This window comes from Macadamia integrifolia, chromosome 10 (genome assembly GCF_013358625.1).
Source record: "Macadamia integrifolia cultivar HAES 741 chromosome 10, SCU_Mint_v3, whole genome shotgun sequence".
NCBI classification, from domain to species: domain Eukaryota; kingdom Viridiplantae; phylum Streptophyta; class Magnoliopsida; order Proteales; family Proteaceae; genus Macadamia; species Macadamia integrifolia.
In genome coordinates, this window is record NC_056566.1 from 16,312,397 (window position 1) to 16,330,783 (window position 18,387).

At 40.4% G+C, this 18,387-nt stretch overlaps 2 protein-coding genes and 1 pseudogene across 2 annotated transcripts in view; all 3 read right to left on the reverse strand.

The window, feature by feature from the left end:
• Positions 1-18,166, reverse strand: part of LOC122092065 (uncharacterized protein At4g26485-like) — a 30,031-nt gene extending 11,865 nt beyond the window's left edge. The window contains exon 1 of the mRNA XM_042662375.1: positions 17,774-18,166. The gene's annotated coding sequence lies outside the window, so the exon portion shown is untranslated. The remainder of the gene's footprint in view (positions 1-17,773) is intronic.
• On the reverse strand, positions 667-10,914 carry LOC122092253 (annotated as a pseudogene).
• Positions 12,597-14,597, reverse strand: LOC122092066 (heavy metal-associated isoprenylated plant protein 41-like). Its single transcript, XM_042662376.1, has 3 exons — positions 14,476-14,597; positions 14,174-14,391; positions 12,597-13,037 (listed from the first exon to the last, which is right to left on the reverse strand). Exons 2-3 carry the CDS (start codon positions 14,362-14,364, stop codon positions 12,608-12,610), a joined length of 621 nt encoding a protein of 206 aa, XP_042518310.1. The 5' UTR covers positions 14,365-14,391; positions 14,476-14,597; the 3' UTR covers positions 12,597-12,607.
• Positions 18,167-18,387: the final 221 nt, after the last annotated feature.

Below are 18,387 nucleotides of genomic sequence, written 5' to 3' on the forward strand. Positions count from 1 at the left end.
AATTTTTTTTTTTTTTGCAAGACGGTTTTTCGAGCAAGTGGTATAAGCCAATGAGGTTCAATGAAACAGTTTCGGAAATAGAAGGGCAGCAAGGTAATTTCATGTGAGTAGAGAGATAAATATAGTGTGCCAACATACCCTCATTGGTTGCTTGGAGAACCTTTGCTCGTTTCTATGCTGGTGTCTCTTTGGATCTCACAGACATGTTTTTATTTTCTAAAGGAAAAATTGGTCACCAATTGAAGTTTTCTCCAATCACCAGACTTATTGGGATTTCATGCAAGAATGTGATCAGACCCCCATATGACTGATATGGGATCGTAACACCAAATTACACATCAGTGACCCCAATCTGGAGTACTAGACTATTCTGCCACCAAAATTTTGAAGATTAACTATGATGCGAGTTTGATACTAGAATGAGATAAAAGATTATGAGAATGACACGAACAAATAATTAAATTTCTATATACTCCAATTAGATTAAAGGGAAAATGTTTTCTGTGGGGGACTGTTGCCACGACCATACATACGAGGATTGAAATGACCAATCCACCCTCATAAAATGAAAAATGACATCTCTGTAGATTCTTCCTTGTACAATTCCATCAACTCTTGCACACACACTGGAACCACAGTTCTCCATGGGAAACACTTCCCCCTAGATTAAAATAGAGGTTTGGATCTGGTTCTTATGCGCCTGGGTTTCCAGATTGAATCATACTTATCCAACCACATACATGCAACTACATCAAAAGGTGCATATGCAACTTCATCAGAAGGCGTATATGCAACTGCATCAAAAGTTGCATATGTAACTTCATCAAAAGGTAGGCTCTGGATTTGCAGTATGAACTTGAAAGTATGGCAAACTCCCATAGCACGGAAAGGCCTATTGCTTCTGTTAGATCAAACACCAAGAAACACGAATAATAAAGAGACAATAGATCCGTACGACACAAAAGTTTAACGAGGTTCACACACCAGGGTGGTGTGCTACGTCCTCGGGTGAAGAAGAAGTTGATTCACTATGTAGAAGAGAGATTACACCCTAGCTGCGGCAAGAAAAAACTCGCCCTGAAACCCTAGCTGCGTGAAAATCCTAGAATACAATGACTTTCTCAACAAGCAACAGTACATTATATATACTCCAAAATAGTGGGTCGACCCATCGGGTCACGGTTGATCCGATCGAACCATACCGCGGGGACTACGCCCTTGTACCCCCATACGAGATCAGTGATGGGCTCCGGGCTTGGGCCTATCGGGCCAACCCCTCTGCTTCCATCACAAATCTCAAAAAAATTCTCATTCGGGTCGTCACCAAAATATGTCAGATCGGGTCAATCTTCAAAACTGGTCAAGAATTCGAAACAAACTTAACAAATCTCCACCTTGCCTTGAATTCTCCTCCAACAGATAAACAAATAGCTAATATCTTCATCTTCTCCAATAGCCCTCCAAAGGGCTGAACTCAAACACAACAAACACCAAGTAAGTTCAAGCAATGCTCGAACTTACCAACACATAAAGGCTTAGTCAACATATCAGCTGGATTGTCTTCAGTACCAATCTTCAACCCTTGAATATTACCTTGAGCAATTATCTCTTTTATGAAATGATACCGAACATCAATGTGCTTTGTCCTCTCATGATACATTGAATCTTTAGTCAAGTGAATAGCACTCTGGTTATCACAATGGACAACAGTCACCCCATGATCCATGTTGAGTTCTCCCAACAAACCTCTAAGCCAAATAGCTTCTTTAATTGCCTCAGTCACTGCCATATACTTTGCTTCAGTGGTAGATAATGCAACTGTAGCTTGTAAAGTAGCTTTCCAACTAAACCGTACTTCCTCCAAGAGTAAATACATAGCTGTGAGTGACCTCCTCTTGTCAAGATCACCTGCATAATCTGAATCAACATAACCAGATAAACTATCACCGTTCCTCCCAAACTCCAAACAAACACCAGAGGTCCCTTTCAAGTACCTAAGTATCCACTTCACTGCTTCCCAATGAGCTTTACTTAGACATGACAAATATCTGCTCACCACACTGACAGCTTGTGAAATTTCAGGACGAGTGCAAACCATAGCATACATAACGGAGCCAACTGCACTAGAGTATGGAACACGTGACATGTACTCCACCTCTTCATTTGTCTTAGATGATAGAGCAGTTGAAAGTCTAAAATGAGATGCAAGAGGAGTAGTTACAGGTTTGGCATCTTTCATGCCAAAACGATTCAATACCTTCTCAATGTACTTTTGTTGAGATAGCCACAGCTTCCCTGCTTTTCTATCCCTCTTGATCTCCATACCAAGGATCTTCCTTGCTGCCCCCAAATCTTTTATCTCAAATTCAGAACTTAATTGTTCCTTCAACCTATTGACCTCATTCCTATCTTTTGCTGCAATCAATATATCATCAACATAAAGCAACAAATATATGAATGACCCATCAGAGAGCTTTCTGAAATAAACACAACAGTCATATTGGCACCTGGAGTATCCAAAACTAGCCATAATTGAATCAAACCTTTTATACCACTGTCTAGGAGACTGTGTTAAACCATATAGGGACTTCTTCAACAAGCATACATGGTCCTCCTTACCTTCAATAACAAAACCTTCAGGTTGATGCATATAAATCTGTTCTTCTAGTTCACCATGCAAGAATGTTGTTTTCACATCAAGTCGCTCAAACTCCAAATTATGCATAGCAACTAAAGCAAGTAGGACACGAATAGAACTATGCTTAACAACAGGTGAGAAAACATCATTAAAATCAATTCCTTGTACCTGACTGTAGCCCTTTGCAACCAAACGTGCCTTGTACCTAGCATCTTCAACACCTGAGGCAGATTCCTTCTTCTTGAAGATGCATTTGCAACCAACAATTTTCTTCCCTGTTCTCGGCTTCACAAGCTCTCAAGTCTGATTTTTATGAAGAGATTCCATCTCCTCATTCATGGCAATCAACCATTTTGTAGAATCAATTGAAGCAACAGCTTCAGAATATGTTGCAGGCTCACTATTTTCAATTGTATCTACAACAGACAATGCATAAGCAACAAATTCAGTATGCCCATACTTTTGTGGTTGTCTAATATTCCTCCTTGGTCTATCCTTGGCAATGTTGTACCGCTCTTCTTCTTGATTCTCTTGAGCGTCATCTCCTTTAGTAAAAGTAGGCAACTGGACTAAAGTAGATTGTGCTTTGTTTGAAGATGAACCACTAATTTCAAACTCCACCTTCTCTCTAGATTTTTCTTGACCTTCATCACAATAAATATGAGCTTCTTTCCTAGGATGCAACATAGCAGATTCATCAAAAGTAACATCTCTGCTAATAAGAAATTTTGGAGACTTTGGATCAGAACACCACAACCTGTATCCTTTCACTCCAGATCCATACCCAAGAAAAATGCATTTCTTAGCCCTAGGTTCAAACTTCCCTTCATTTACATGTGCATAAGCAGGACATCCAAATACTTTTAAATTTGAGTAGTCAGCATGTAATACCCCGCTTCTTAAACCTGGTCTGATTTCGCGGTTGAACCAGTTTAACCATGCAGGTACCGAGCCAGAGGAAATTAGAGCGGGTTCCTTATGGGCTATGATGGCACGGGTGACCTTAAACACCGGCTGGCCCGACAAGTCCGAGCTAGTGCCAGAAGAGATGGGAGTGCCCAAGCCGTGTACATGCACCTACCATAAGGACATGTACGGATAAAGCAGGTATTATATCTGTAGTTTAAGGTATATACATATGCTACATCATATTCCAGGGGTGGGGTTCGTGCCGAGGCCCGAACCCTGTCAAAATCCCAAGTTTTGGCCCTCAGGTGGGCGGACAGGTGGGTGCACCCACCCACCTGAGTGACCCATCCATGTGCACTATTCACTTATTTAGGAATTATATATATAGCATTTATGACTTTATTTTCTTTTCATTTATGACCCCCGTACGTTGGTGAGAAGAGTAAAGAGGAGAGAGAAAAGAAAGGGAGGAAGAAAGGAAGAGAAGGAAGAGGAAGAAAAGAGGGATTTCAGCGGCGCCGAAGCTTGATCTTTCCATTCTAGCGCCGGGAGAGTGATCTTCAACTCTAGATCTACAGTTAGAGGTAAGCAAAGTTGGATTCTTTGAACATTCACCATACCCAAGCTTAAACCCTTGATTCGAGTAGGGTTTCTTGAGATCTTGTAAATCCCCTTTGAAATGATGAATCTAAGGTTTAATAGATGATTTATGTGTTGATCTTGAAAGATCTGAAGAGGTATTGACAAGGTGGAAGAAGCATTGTGGGTTTGAAGTGATTTGAAGGGTTTGAGGTTGTTCTTGAGCAAAGAAGGTAAGATGGTTTCCCATCCCTTGAATCTAACCTAGATCTAGGTTAGAACCATCCTATAAGACCTTGAAGGTGTGAGGAATGGGTTGGGAAAAACCCCATTTGAATCCCCAAAGAATGGAGGAAGTTGGAAAGAAACAGTGTCTTTTCCGCCAAGACCGGTGGGTGGCACCGGTGGGCCCCTACCCGCCTGTGGCACCCACCTGAGAGGGCAGGGGCCTTCTGGATCAACCGGCGGGTGGAACTGGCGGGCCCAACCGGCGGGCCCCTACCCGCCGGTCCCAACCGGTGGGTAGGACTGGTGGGCCAGACAACCCACCTGTCTGACCCACCCGTGTGGCCCCGAAGGTGATTCTTACGTCCGATTGGACCCAAATCGGACGTGTGACCTTCTTTTGACGTTCTAAACTTGATTTTGTCATCGGATTTTATTAATTTTGATCCTAAAATGGTGAAGTACTAACCCCGCTCAATTATGTTAGGTTCACCAAATCCTACCCGATTCGCACTGGATCTCACCCGTACCAAACGGGAATCCTTGTACACTATAAGTAAGTGGGGAGAGGACGTTTGGACTTGTTTGAAGGCATTGTTTGGCATTCATTTAATTATATCTAGTCTAGTCATGCCATCATGAATATGCTATGTAGTTTAGTCATTCCTCACATTGTTATGCATATGTGCTATGTTTACTTTCTAAATGTCAATTGAATGAGATGTTTATATGTTGAATGTGGACATCATGGTGCATGATGCATTGATAGACTAGATGCCGTAGTCGGCTTGGAAACGAGTGCATTGGTGGCCGTGGAATGGGACACGGAGGCACTATGCAATCGTACTATTGTCATATAGGAGCATGCGGTATTAGGATTCTCATCATCCCGTGCTACGACCCTTCCCAACAGGGGTTAAGGTGTTGGGTTATCATTTGGGGGGAAGCAGTGGTCGCGGTCGTCAGGTCACTGTGGCGGTTAGACATAATGCCCGACGGGTCATGTAGGACAGTCGGCAACCCCGGTGGTACATTCAAGAGGGCCAATCGTACTGCTTTTAAATTGCTGGAGTCAGCACCTTTATTTTCAGTCATTTACATTTCTGTTGAGAGGCGGTGGACGGCATTGTCTTTACTTTTCCGAGTACTCACGGTGGGCCTTCTCCGACAGCCCTATGGGCGTATCGCGGGAGGGAGTTCGCGGCTCGTACCCGGAGTATACGCGCACTGTGGTTGTAGTAGCACTAAAACCAATGACTTAGTAATGTTGCTTAGGTGGATGTGATTTAAAATGTATAGCATGACATGTAGTGCATATGATGTGTTTTGATGTGTGGACTGCTGTGTGTGATCCATCTTACCACTTACTGAGCTAGTGAGCTCATCCCACGTGTACACCCCTTTTTAGATGATTTTTCAGGTCATACATCTGAGGAGCACGGGGTGGGTCCCACAGTCGAGTTTTCTGAAGAGGACTGGTGGACCCCTGAGGAGTTAGAGCACGGCACTGACTGCTCGTGCGAGAGTTGTGCTGCGGGTCAGTAGTTCTGAGGTCGAGCTGAGCTCCACCTTTGAGGCCGTGCTGAGCTCCACTTCTGAGGCCGAGCTGAGCTCTTCTATGTGATGCCGAGCTGGGCTCAACCCTTGATGCCGAGCTGAGCTCTAGCCTTGATACTGAGCCGAGCTGTGTACTCTGATTGTTTTGGTGGATTTCCTTATGTACTTGATATTTGAACTTTATTTTTATTGTGTAAATATCATGCCTTCGGGCCCAAATGTATATAATTATTGTATCACTATCCGGGTATCAAGTATTATGGGATTATTCACAGGTAAAACTTAGTCTTCCGCTGATCTGATGAGTTAAATTGATTGTGCGTATGCTGTGGTGGAATAAAGTATCTAATGATCCTGGCAGGTTTGGGTTAACCGGTGTTAACCTGGTCACTGGCCCGGTTCTGTGAGAACGGGGTGTGACACTGCAGGTTTATCTGACCAAACTTCTTCTAGAGTCTTGCACTTAATAGCTGTGTAAGGAGATCGATTCACCAACAAGGTTGTTGTTTTAACTGCTTCTGCCCAGAACTCGTTGCCCAATCCTGCATTTGATAACATACACCTTACCTTTTCTAACAAGGTTCTATTCATACGCTCCGCCACTCCATTCTATTGGGGTGTTTTAATAACTGTATGGTGTCTTGCAATGCCTTCATTTTTGCATAACTCATTAAAGTCACCTTCACAAAACTCGAGGCCATTATCGGTTCTCAACCTTTTAATTTGTTTTTCGGTCTGCTTCTCAAGCAAATTCTTCCACTGTTTGAAAGTGACAAATACTTCATTTCTGTGCTTCAAGAAATAGACCCAAACCTTCCTAGAGAAATCGTCAATGAAAGTAAGCAAGTATCTTACACCACCCCCTTTTGAAGCAACCCTGGAGGGCCCCCATAGGTCTGAATGAATATAGTCCAAAGTTCCCTTGGTCCTGTGAATAGCAGTACTGAAACTAACTCTTTTCTGATTCCCAAACACACAATGCTCACAGAACTCCATTGCTCCTGTACTCTGACCACACAACAAGCCCCTTTTACTTAATGATGCCATCCCTCTTTCACTCATATGGCCTACCCTCATGTGCCATAAATTTATGACATCTGATTCAGACATAGATGATGAACTTACTGCAACAAACCCAGTGACTGTAGTACCCTGCAACACATACAAACTGCCAACCTTGATTCCTTTCATTAATAAGAGCACACCCTTGCTGATCTTCATGACTCCACCTTCAGTTGTATACTTGCACCCATTTGAATCAAGAGTGCCTAAACTGATGAGATTCTTCTTCAAATCAGGAACATGCCTGACATTGGACAAGGTTCTGACAATGCCATCATACATCTTGATATTGATCGTTCCCATTCCAATAGTCTTACAAGAAGCATTATTTCACATCAACACAACTCCACCTCGAACTGATTCGTATGTGGAGAACCATTCACGATTATGACACATATGGTAGGAACAACCAGAGTCAAGAATCCATTCATCCTGTGATCTAACTTTATCATCAGTCACCAAAAGCATATCAGACTCACTCTCATCTTCAGCAATACTAGCTTCTGCAGAATCATCTCTTTTCTGTTGATTTTGAGCACCACCACCTGCCTTCTGCTTATTTAAAAGGTTATACCATTCAGATTTAATATGCCCATTTTTCTTATAGTAATTGTAGGTTAAATTCTTGTGCTTAGATTTTGATCTAGCCTTCTTTTTGTCGCCATCTGAACCCCTTTCATTCGTTCTCCCTCTAGCTACCAAACCAACACCATCAGATTTATTGGTAGTTGTCAACTCATCATCAATCTTCTGCTTGCTTTGCAGATTCGTTTTGACATCCTCAATAGAGATTGTCTCTCTACCATAAATCATGGTATCCCTAAAATGCTTATAAGATGGAGGCAGAGAACATAACAATAATAGGGCCAAATCTTCATCGTCTATTTTAACATCTATCATTTTCAAATCAGTAACAATAGAATTGGACTTAGATATATGGGATTTAATAGAAGTACCTTCACCCATATGAAGGGTATACAATTGTTGCTTTAATCTTAACCTATTGGTGAGGGATTTGGTAAGGTAGAGGTTCTCTAAGTTCACCCATAACTCTGTAGCCGTTTTCTCTGAGAGAACTTCCTGTAGAACATCATTCGAAAGACACACTGAATAGCTGAAAGGGCTTTATCATCTAAATCGCTCCAATCATCATCGGACATAGTTGTAGGTTTCTTTGCCTTCCCAAATAGGGTTTTCTTCAAACCCTGCTGCGTGAGAACAACCATCATTCGAACCTGCCATAAACTAAAACTGATGTTGCCATCAAACCTATCAATATTGTATTTTGTTGAAGCTATGGATCGAAGTAACCCAGAGCTCTGATACCAGTTTGTTAGATCAAACACCAAGAAACACGAATAATAAAGAGACAATAGATCCATACGACACAGAGGTTTAACGAGGTTCACACACCAGGGTGGTGTGCTACGTCCTCGGGCAAAGAAGAAGATTCACTATGTAGAAGAGAGATTACACCCTAGCAGCGGCGAGAAAAACTCGCCCTGAAACCCTAGCTACGTGAAAACCCTAGAATACAATGACTTTCTCAACAAGCAACAGTACATTATATATACTCCAAAATCGTGGGTCGACCCATCGGGTCGCGATTGATCTGATCGAACCATACCGCGGGGACTATGCCCCCGCACCCCCATACGAGATCAGTGATGGGCTCCGGGCTTGGGCCTATCGGCCCAACCCCTCTGCTTCCATCACAAATCTCAGAAAAATTCCCATTCGGGTCGTCACCAAAATATGTCGGATCGGGTCAATCTTCAAAACGGGTCAAGAATTCGAGACAAACTTAACAGCTTTTCTTTCCATATCCTCTCTTAATGTTGTAACCCGGATAATCCTGCTTTTTGAACTTCACATTTTCAGGGAAACAGAGTCAAGCCAAATGGCCTAGTTTCTTCAACTCCCACTTATAGAAAGGGTAACTTGTCCTACGGGTTACATGAACTTCACCCTTATCTTTAAGCATATCATGTGCACTCATAAAGAAGCCTTTTACTACCACTTGGTGAAGCCTGGGAAGACATTGAGAAGACGGAATAATCAATCTAAAAGCTTGAACTATTCACACGTGGTTATGTGCTGTAGAAATGCAATCCTAAAATGATACAGAAAGAAAAAAAAAAAAAGAATAAACGGTCACACAATGCACATAGATTTACAAAGTTCGAAAAAATTGACTATGTTCTCAGTGAAATGAGATCTTACTTCATTATCAATGAAGAATAGGGTTACAACGCTCATATTCACACCTCTCTCAGCTTGCTAATAGAGAGAGAAAAACTCAACTCTATATAAAAAATTTATAGATTACCCGTACGACCTTGGAATCAGCTCATATTTGTCACATATGGAATTTAAGACATCGTGTTCTTCACATGCCACATGGATAGATAATATGATTAGTTTGATTGTTAGATAAAAAGTAACAAGGTCTGAAGCAGCCAAGTATCAAATTTTATAATTTAATTAGTTCAATATCCCCCCAATATATTATCATGCATTCCTAGGTGACCACTTTTATACACTCTCCTAGATTCTTGGATTTCAAAGCTATATTTTGTTATCGGTCAAATTGTGTTTAGGATAAAATTTGACACATATGAATAGAAATCCTTAGAAAAAACTTCTTGCTCAATCGGTTGGTGACTTGCAATAGAGTGTAGCTCTCCCAATAGGTCATGCGTTTGACTTTCTTTTTTTCACCTTGTAGGGTGAGATTAGATCAAATAAATTAAAAAGAAAACAAAAGACTTGGGGATATACTTCTCCATCATATTGGAGAACCATCTGAACTGGCACATGGTGGATATTTGGGCCATGGAGGAAGCTCATCTTACATGGGTTGCGGAGGTACAAAGAGTTCGTAAGGTTGGAGTTTGGGGTGGGTGACCTACGAGGCTAAGATCCAACTTGAGAACATCTGAAACTGTCCTAGGGTTTTCATTTTCAGCAGTGATTAAATCATCAATGGTTAATCGAACCAAATGGTGAATGTAAATATTCAACCCAGGAGCTAATCTTGAGAGATTACAGCTGTGTTTGATATGCATTCTAAGATGATAAAAACAGGATTCTAAGATGATAAAAACAGGAAAGATTATCATTTCAAAGTGCATTATCGACTTAAAATGCATAACAAACGCAACCTTCAAGTTTACAACCGATGAAATCTTGATCATGGAACAAATTTAACTCTACAATTTTTTTGGGTTAAGTCTACTCGATCAAGTTGCAGCTAACTAATTTTTTTTTTTGGGTGTGATAAGTAGTATGTTTCTTGAGAAAAATAAAAAAGAAAAAAGATCAGAAAAAAAAAATTCCCCACTATTTTCTTGGAGAGACCTACAGAAAGGAAGAGGGACCCACAGTCTAACTTACTTAATTTGGCAACGCTCTTGTTCGTCTTGGAAATGATAGCCCGAATGAGGAAAATTGAAGATTATTCTATCAAATTTCATAGCTTTGAGAGAAGGGTGTTTGTTCATGGTGTGACAGTCTACTTCATGCAGAACAGTGCACTCCAGTTTCTCCAGTTTCTCCAAGTTTGCCCTTGCTGTTGGGTGCTTCACCATTAAGGTTTCTGTGTTTCAATGAACAAGAAGGTTAAAAGGAACTCATCAAAGATCATAGAAAATAAAATGACAAATCAAATTCAAATTTTTGAAAGGAAAGAGAAAGGGATTGAATCCAGATAATAGGTGTGTTTTGATTTTTTTATTTTTTTTTAATGTCCTAAAATCTATAAAAAAAAAAAAAAAAATCTTAGGGAGCTTACTTTTGCAATCAAGAGACGTAGAGATCATGTTCTTAGCTGAGCCAAAAGCCCTGGCCAAACATGCAGAGAATGAGAAATCACCCTCTCCAACTAGTAAAATCTTATGGGAGCTGCTGTAGTGGTTAACCCATTTCTCCCCTTCACCTGCCATTTCTTAGTTGGTAAGCTTTCAGTTTTCATGCACTATGACCCCCCTGCAGAATTCTTATCATCATCTTATTTATTTCCCGAGAGACTCAGTTGCTTCAACTGCCTGGGAGAAGAAGAGTCTCTCTGGACTGTGGCAGAAGAAAAGTCTCTCTCTCTCTCTCTCTCAAACCCGTGTTAAGAAGAGCCTCTTGGTTTTCTTCCCTCGAGGTTCGAAGTAGGTTAGACCTAGACCTAGACCTAGACCGGCATCTGAGGTGGTGTTCCTGAATTTGGACTCCCTTTGGAATTTGGTCAGAATCAAGGTTCTAAAACTTATCGGTCAAGGCTGATACCATTTTGGATTAGTATTTGGATCGGACTGTATCCAACAGATCTATCCTTATTTATTTAAAAAAAATCAATTTCTGTTACAATTTACTTTTGGACCATTCATATGGATCGAGATTGAAAAAGTCAAAGATCGAAGATCGATCAAGGTCGATGTTGACTGTTCCATTCCGTTTTTAAAACCATGGTCAGAATTTTAAAAGTAGGGTCCATCTGATACATATAGATCCAGTCATTGGCTAGTATCAAAGGTTTTAAAACTCGGGATGCGGTGATACCAATCCAAGACTGGTTCAAACGAATTGATTTAAACCTAGAGAAAGAAAAAAAAAAAAAGATTTTTAGGCTTTTTTTATCCTTAGATCATACCAGTGCATCGGTATTATCAAGTCAAACAAAACTTAGAAATCAATCAAAACTTAAGATTGGTCTCAACCAATACTAATCTGACATAGGTAACCTTATTAATCAAACCATGTTTAGTTATACAAGACCCACAGAGGGGTTGAACAAAGACCCACAAGAGGCCAGCATGGGGCTAATGGTCCATACCTGTTCATCCTACTATTACTACTACTAGATCAAGGTAGATGCACCCATAGCTCACAATCATACCACCGTATACGGTTGCTCCGGTGCCATAACACCACATAATTTTCCCATTAGTAGCGTCCGATGCATACGATGGTCCAGGTTTATTAGATCCTCTCCAATCTAGGGTCTCAAACCACTATTATATCGTTTGGTTAAGCAGGCCAAATAGCTTGAACATGAACACATTTATATTTAGTTGACTGGTTACCAAACCAGGTAACAATCCATTATCAGCCTGGTCCCTCCAATCTAAAGTCCTAAACCATTATTTCGGGTTTTGCCCGGTAGTTCCTGAGTGGACCTACTTTTGCGGGCCAACTTTTGACATTCCTATGTAAAGTGCCAAGTTAAAGGACCAAACTAGAATTAAACTTTCAAGTGGAAGATTTCTCAGCAAAATTTAATAAAAATGAGGACACTTTTTTCTAACGAGATTCAAGAACAGAGGACTTTTGGGTAATATTAATAAGAGACTATCCTTAATGTAAAAGTTATCATCCTTTAACTCTCGAAAAACGCTTACCAAATTCATGCGAGAACATATATAATTTTTCTTTAAAAATGAACTTAGAAGAACTCAACCCATAAAACTGATTTATAAGTTGAAAGAACCTATGATCATATCAACCCACATCAAATTTCTTTTAAATCCGATGTGGGATTGTAACAACTTACCAAATAAAATAAAGTAAATTAAAAAATCGAAACTAATAAATATCTTCATAAAATAAAATTAAAGATTGCAAGAATGACATGAATAAATAATTAAATTCCTAAATACTCCTATTAGATGAAAATATAGGTTTAGATCTGGTTCTTCTCGGTCTAGGTTTTCGGATCGGATCATACTGGTCCAACCACATACATGCAACTACATCAATATACGGACATGCAACTGCATCAAAAGGTGTACATGTAATTTCTTCACGGATTTGGAGTATGAACTTGTAAGTACTACACATTCCAACACGGAAAGAATCATTGCTTCTATCTCCATCTCCTCTTTTATTGTCATAACCTGGATAATCCTGCTTTATGAACTCTACTTCTTCAGCCAAACACAGCCCAGCCAATCCGGCTAGAATCTCCAAATCCCATTTATTGTAAGGATAACTTGTCTTGTGGGTCACGTGAGCTTCCCCTTTGGCCTTAAGCATATCACGTGCACTCCTAAAGAATCCTTTCATTACCTCCTGGTGAAGCCTGGAAAGACATTGAGCTGGAGCTCAGTTTTAAAACCAAGGTTGATCAAGTCAGGTAATTAGTATTAGTGGGATATGGGTAGCGATCATCCCTAAACTGCTAACATGCTCATATAGGGACTAAAATATTTTTTTAATCAACTACTAGAATCAAAGTGAAACTTATTTTATTCCAAGAAACTAGCAGGAAGCATATAAGTGAAATATATAATAAGATGGACTTCCCTCTCAAATCTATGGCGAAAACAATGCTCCTTGGTTGTGTGGTCCTACGCTCTGCCTCGGGGGTGGGGCTTGGACCCTGCAAACTACAAAAAAAAAAAAACCCACCCCCTAATGATGCCCATGTGTGCCTCTTCATTGGTTAATGCACTAGCACAGGACAACATGACTAGGGCTGTTCTTTTTCCCTAAATTTATATTTATTTTGGGCAAGAGAACCCTGTCCGCTTACGTGGCTACTACGCAGCAGGCCATGCAAAGGCATCTAGCGAGGGGCATTGTTGTCTTTTCATGCCCGCCTGTGCTTTGGCTTAGAGACACGCAAGTGGGCATAGTTCTTTTCTCCATATATTTTTTTCAAAAGAAGGTTCCCTAAAAAGCAGCTTGGCCTCCTGCCAGCATGAGGACCAATGGGAGCATGCATGAAAGTATTAACATGGGGATTTCAACCTTTCAGGGGGGGTTTGTTATTTTGCACTTGTCTGTGTCTAAGCGCGGGAACCATGCTGCCTTAAGGTTCTTTTTCCCATATTTTTTGGGAGAAAGTTTTCTATGGAGGGAGTGTGGCCCTCCTAGACATATGTCGACATGAAATGACCGGCTTGCCATCCATGAAAGGGAAAATGAAATCTCTATGGGTGCTTCCTCGTGCACTCCCATTGGCCGTTTTACATGCATAGGAACGGCCCCCACCCCTCCCCCCCCCCCTCAACCCCCCCCCCCCCCCCCCAAAAAAAGAAAAAGAAAAAGAAATAGAAAACCAAACTAGAAACCACACACGAGCGTGTGGGCCAATGGGAGTGACTCGAAAAAACCAAACCCAAGAAATCGAAAGTATAGAAGCATTTGGCTTCTTTCACACACACACATGTGAAAGAATATAAACAGAAGAAAAGCAACTAATTGATAACTCACTCGATTTGCTCTTGCTCAAGTTCGGATTGATAAAAACCCGCATGAGGAAAATTGAAGATTATTCTATCAAATTTCATAGTCTTGAGAAAAGGGTGTCTATTCATGGTGTGGCAGTCTACTTCATGAAGAATGATGCACCCCAGTTTCTCCAATTCCTCCAAGTTAGCCCTTGCTGTTGGGTGCTTCACCATTAAGATTCCTGTTTTTCCATGAACAAACTAAAGTGTTAAAATAGAAATCATCAAAGATCATAGAAACTAGAAAGACAAAGCAATTACATAACAATTCATAGGTGAGTGTACCTTTGGAATCAAGGGAAGTAGAGATCATGTTCTTAGCTGAGCCAAAACCCCTGGCCAAACAAGCAGAGAAGGAGAAATCACCCTCTCCAACAAGTAACATCCTATGAGAGCTGCTGTAGTGCTTGACCCATTTCTCTCCTTCACCTGCCATTTCTTAGTTGGTAAGCTTTCAGTTTTCATGCGCTGACCCTTTGTTACTTGGACCTGTTAGGTCAGAAGTTTGTTTATTTCCCGAGAGACTCAATCGCTTTAGCTGCCACAAACTTGGGAAAAGACAGTCTCTCTATCTCTCTTCCTCTTACATTGGGAAAGACGAATCTCTCTCTCTCTCTCTCTATGTTATTGCCAGTCTTGAAATGTTAAAAAAGAGAAAAAAAGAAAAAGAGAGAGAAAAGAAAGAAAGGAATCGAGCAAAAGAGGGCACGTACCGTACGTTTTCCTTCAGATTAAAGGAATTTAAAACTAAAATAAAAGATGAAAAAGCTCAGTATGTAAGATTGCCTCGTTATATGGAGCTGTAACCATACTTTTATGCCTCTTCAATTTTTATTTTTTTTGGGGGGTGGGGGTGGTGGAAAATTATGTGTATCACCGTTAGAAAAAAAATAATATGACATGTGAGGGTTTCATATTTGCTCAATATTTTACTTTAGCTGCACTGGCACCTAAGTTTTCCTTACGAACTGAGAGGGCATTATGATAGGACTCACTATCAAAGAATACCCATTCAAATTTTTCCAGCATAGAACTGAGAGGGTATATCAGTACCAATACAACTAACAACATTTATTATTATGGAATACCCACTCCCAATGTCCAGCCTTTTACAAAAAAAATTGGACTTGTAATAATGCTCTACATATGAAACACATTTAATATAACCACTCACACGGGAGTGTTTAGTGTTTTTCACTGTTTTCAGTAAAAATTGAATGCTTTTCATTCAACCCTAGTATGACCCGGGTCAATGCAGTTATGGGCATACCAGGATCAATGCGGTTGTGGGGTTAGTATGGGTCCGAGGTCTGAATACACATCGTTAGCAAAAAAAAAAAGAAGGAAGAAAACCCTATATCTAACATACATACATGGATAAGGACAATATAATAAAGCAAATACAAGGATGAAAATGTTACCACGCTTGTCTAAGTCAAGTCTGGTAGTTGGGAAAAGCCCCAGGAGACCGTGGAGCCTCTATGAAGGAACCCTGGTAGTGAGGTCTCTTCTCCCTTCTTCGTTTCTTCTTTCCTTCCCCTTTTCTTCTCATCCTTCTTCCTCTTTTTTCCTTTCCATCCTTGCTGCCCTTTCATCTTCTTCTTCCTTCCTTCCATCTCTTTTCTTCACTTTCTTCTTTCCTTTTTCTTGATTTCAATGTAGAAGCATTCACACAACTACACACTTATTCCTCCACTAATGTAGCCTTGAAGCTTTACTTGAGGAAGATAAACCTCATAATTCATTCAAACAAAGATGAAACATTCCTCTTCAATTTTCCGTTGCACTCTCACTTGCATTTCTATTTTTAGTGTAGAGCTCGAAATAAGGGGAAAACTCCCTTTTAAATCACTTTAATAGGAGTTGTATATAGGAAGCCGTGTACATTCAAAGTTGGGCCAATGAGAGGCCCCAAAATAGATTTTTGAGCTCTTATTCTGTACACTTGATAAACACTGGAGGAAGGAACAAACCATAACCTTTGGATTGAGATATCATAATATAGGATAGATTCTGGCCATAGGATGAAGTTAGATGCATTAGCTTAGATCCTAGATGTGTGATCATCGTGATTCTTTCAGTTTTTCTATGGATTCGACTCCTCTCCTTAGCGCCTATTGCCCATGTCTTGCCCATGGCTATCTAGACGAATGCCACGTGGCGAGGTGATGATCCAATGGTTCTTGGTGCCTTGTTTTTCGAGCTTTTGTCAGTGCCTTGTTTTCTGTGTTTGTCTCAAACCATTGGATCATCACCTCACCATATGTCGCTCGTCTAGATAGTTATGGGCCGACCTGAACGATGGGCCCTAAGGAGAGGAGCCGGATCCGTTTTTCTACATCATTTCCTAGTTCTCCTGATGCCATTGTTTTGTTAAGCAGTAATTAACAATAATCTGAATTGGTCTCCGTATGGAAAATTATATGAGATTAAATACCTAATCCATAAATTATGAGATTGACTTTGAGCCTTCCTCTTTTACATTTGATGCTGCCAGTGAGCTTTTCCACTCAATCTTAGTCACGGAAAAAAGGTATTTATCCACATAATTAAGTACTTATAGAACCTACCTGAAACCCCAGGTGCTGGGAACTGGGGGATGGGAGATTGCAAATAACAAGGCCAAAAAAAGTGATATGGTTTAAAAAATATCAGACCATCAGATGTGTGATTTCCCAACTAATTAAATAATGTATTTGAATTAATTAATGGCACCTAATGCTCCTCTAAATGGACTCTCTTCCCAGGCAATCTGATCAATCCGGTTCACTCAACTTAACCTTTTGATGACAAATCTACTTATGTGTTTATAGGGCAAGGAACCCTATCAGTCTTATATTCCCACATCGAGACATAGTTAGGTGTGAAAATATCCAACGCGCATGAGGCAGATGGGTCTTTTTACACCCAACTATGTATGGGCTTTGGGAACGCTAGACTCATACGACTCTTTTCTCCATGCCTATATTATAGAGAAATGAATGCTTCCTGGTCATGCGGCCTTTGTGCTTAAGACACTAAAAACGATGATATGATGCCCACATTCCTGTGAAACCCACTCCTTATTGCTGCCATGTGTGTCCCAGAGCGTTTATTTTCCCTTGTTTATAATATGTAATATCACATGATAATAAAAAAAAATGAGTGAAAGGCCTACCACTAAAAAGGGCAAAAGATCTATCCATGGCCCAAGTAATTGGCTTTTGTCCATATAATTTTTTTTGTGAAGGATCAGAAAATATTAGAAAAGAAAACAAGATTAATGTCTAGGTATTCCCAAATGGATACAACACCAAAGCAAGAAAATAGATAAAACACAGACACCAGAGATTCGCAAAACAAAATTGTGGATGGAATTATCCATCCTACATCAGCACATTCTACAATCGAGTAATGCGAGAAACAAACTCCAGAAGTTCTCTGAGCTGCAGCTCCTTTGGCTAGAGGATCTATGACATTATTAGCTTCCCTATAACAATGAGTAATCTTTCAAGTGATCGATTATAAGAAAGATTTTAAATACCAACATTGTTGCCAATAGAACCAAAGGATAGAATCAGATAGAATAGAAGTCATCACTCACCACTGATGCCGAGTCACATTCCATCCAAAGCTTATCAAAACCCATCTCTCTCCCTTTTATGAAGACCATAAAAGGAGAGTCATAAACTCTGTCCAAGCAAATCATTTAAGTGACCCATCATCAAAGTTCTGTGAATAGCTCTTCAGATCATAACTGAACCTTTTGTTGCTGCTCCTTTGCCATTTGGAGGCTTGCTTCCACCATGACTTGATCATCCATAGCAGTTGTGTGAAGACATAAGACCTATACTTGCAATCCAATGAAACTCTTTTCTGAACACCTATGGGTGTAACTGCAGTACCTCTATAAGATATTCTCTTCAACCACTTCATCATTTGGACTCTCTGTTCATTGTTGCTTCGACTTAAAGCGAGCTACTTGCTTAATATAGCTGCATCATTACTGAAGTGTTTTTATTGCTCCACAAATGTCAAAAAGCCATTTGAGTTTTCCTTGACTTGTCATCATCCCATTAGTGGGCATAGCATCTTCTACTGATTTATGATCTCATGTGGACCCCAGTGGGTTAGATGGTGGAAAATGACTTTTGCCCTAAATGGTCAGTAAGGCCCTAATGATGTAATACTGATTAAGGGTGTCAATTGGTTTGGTTC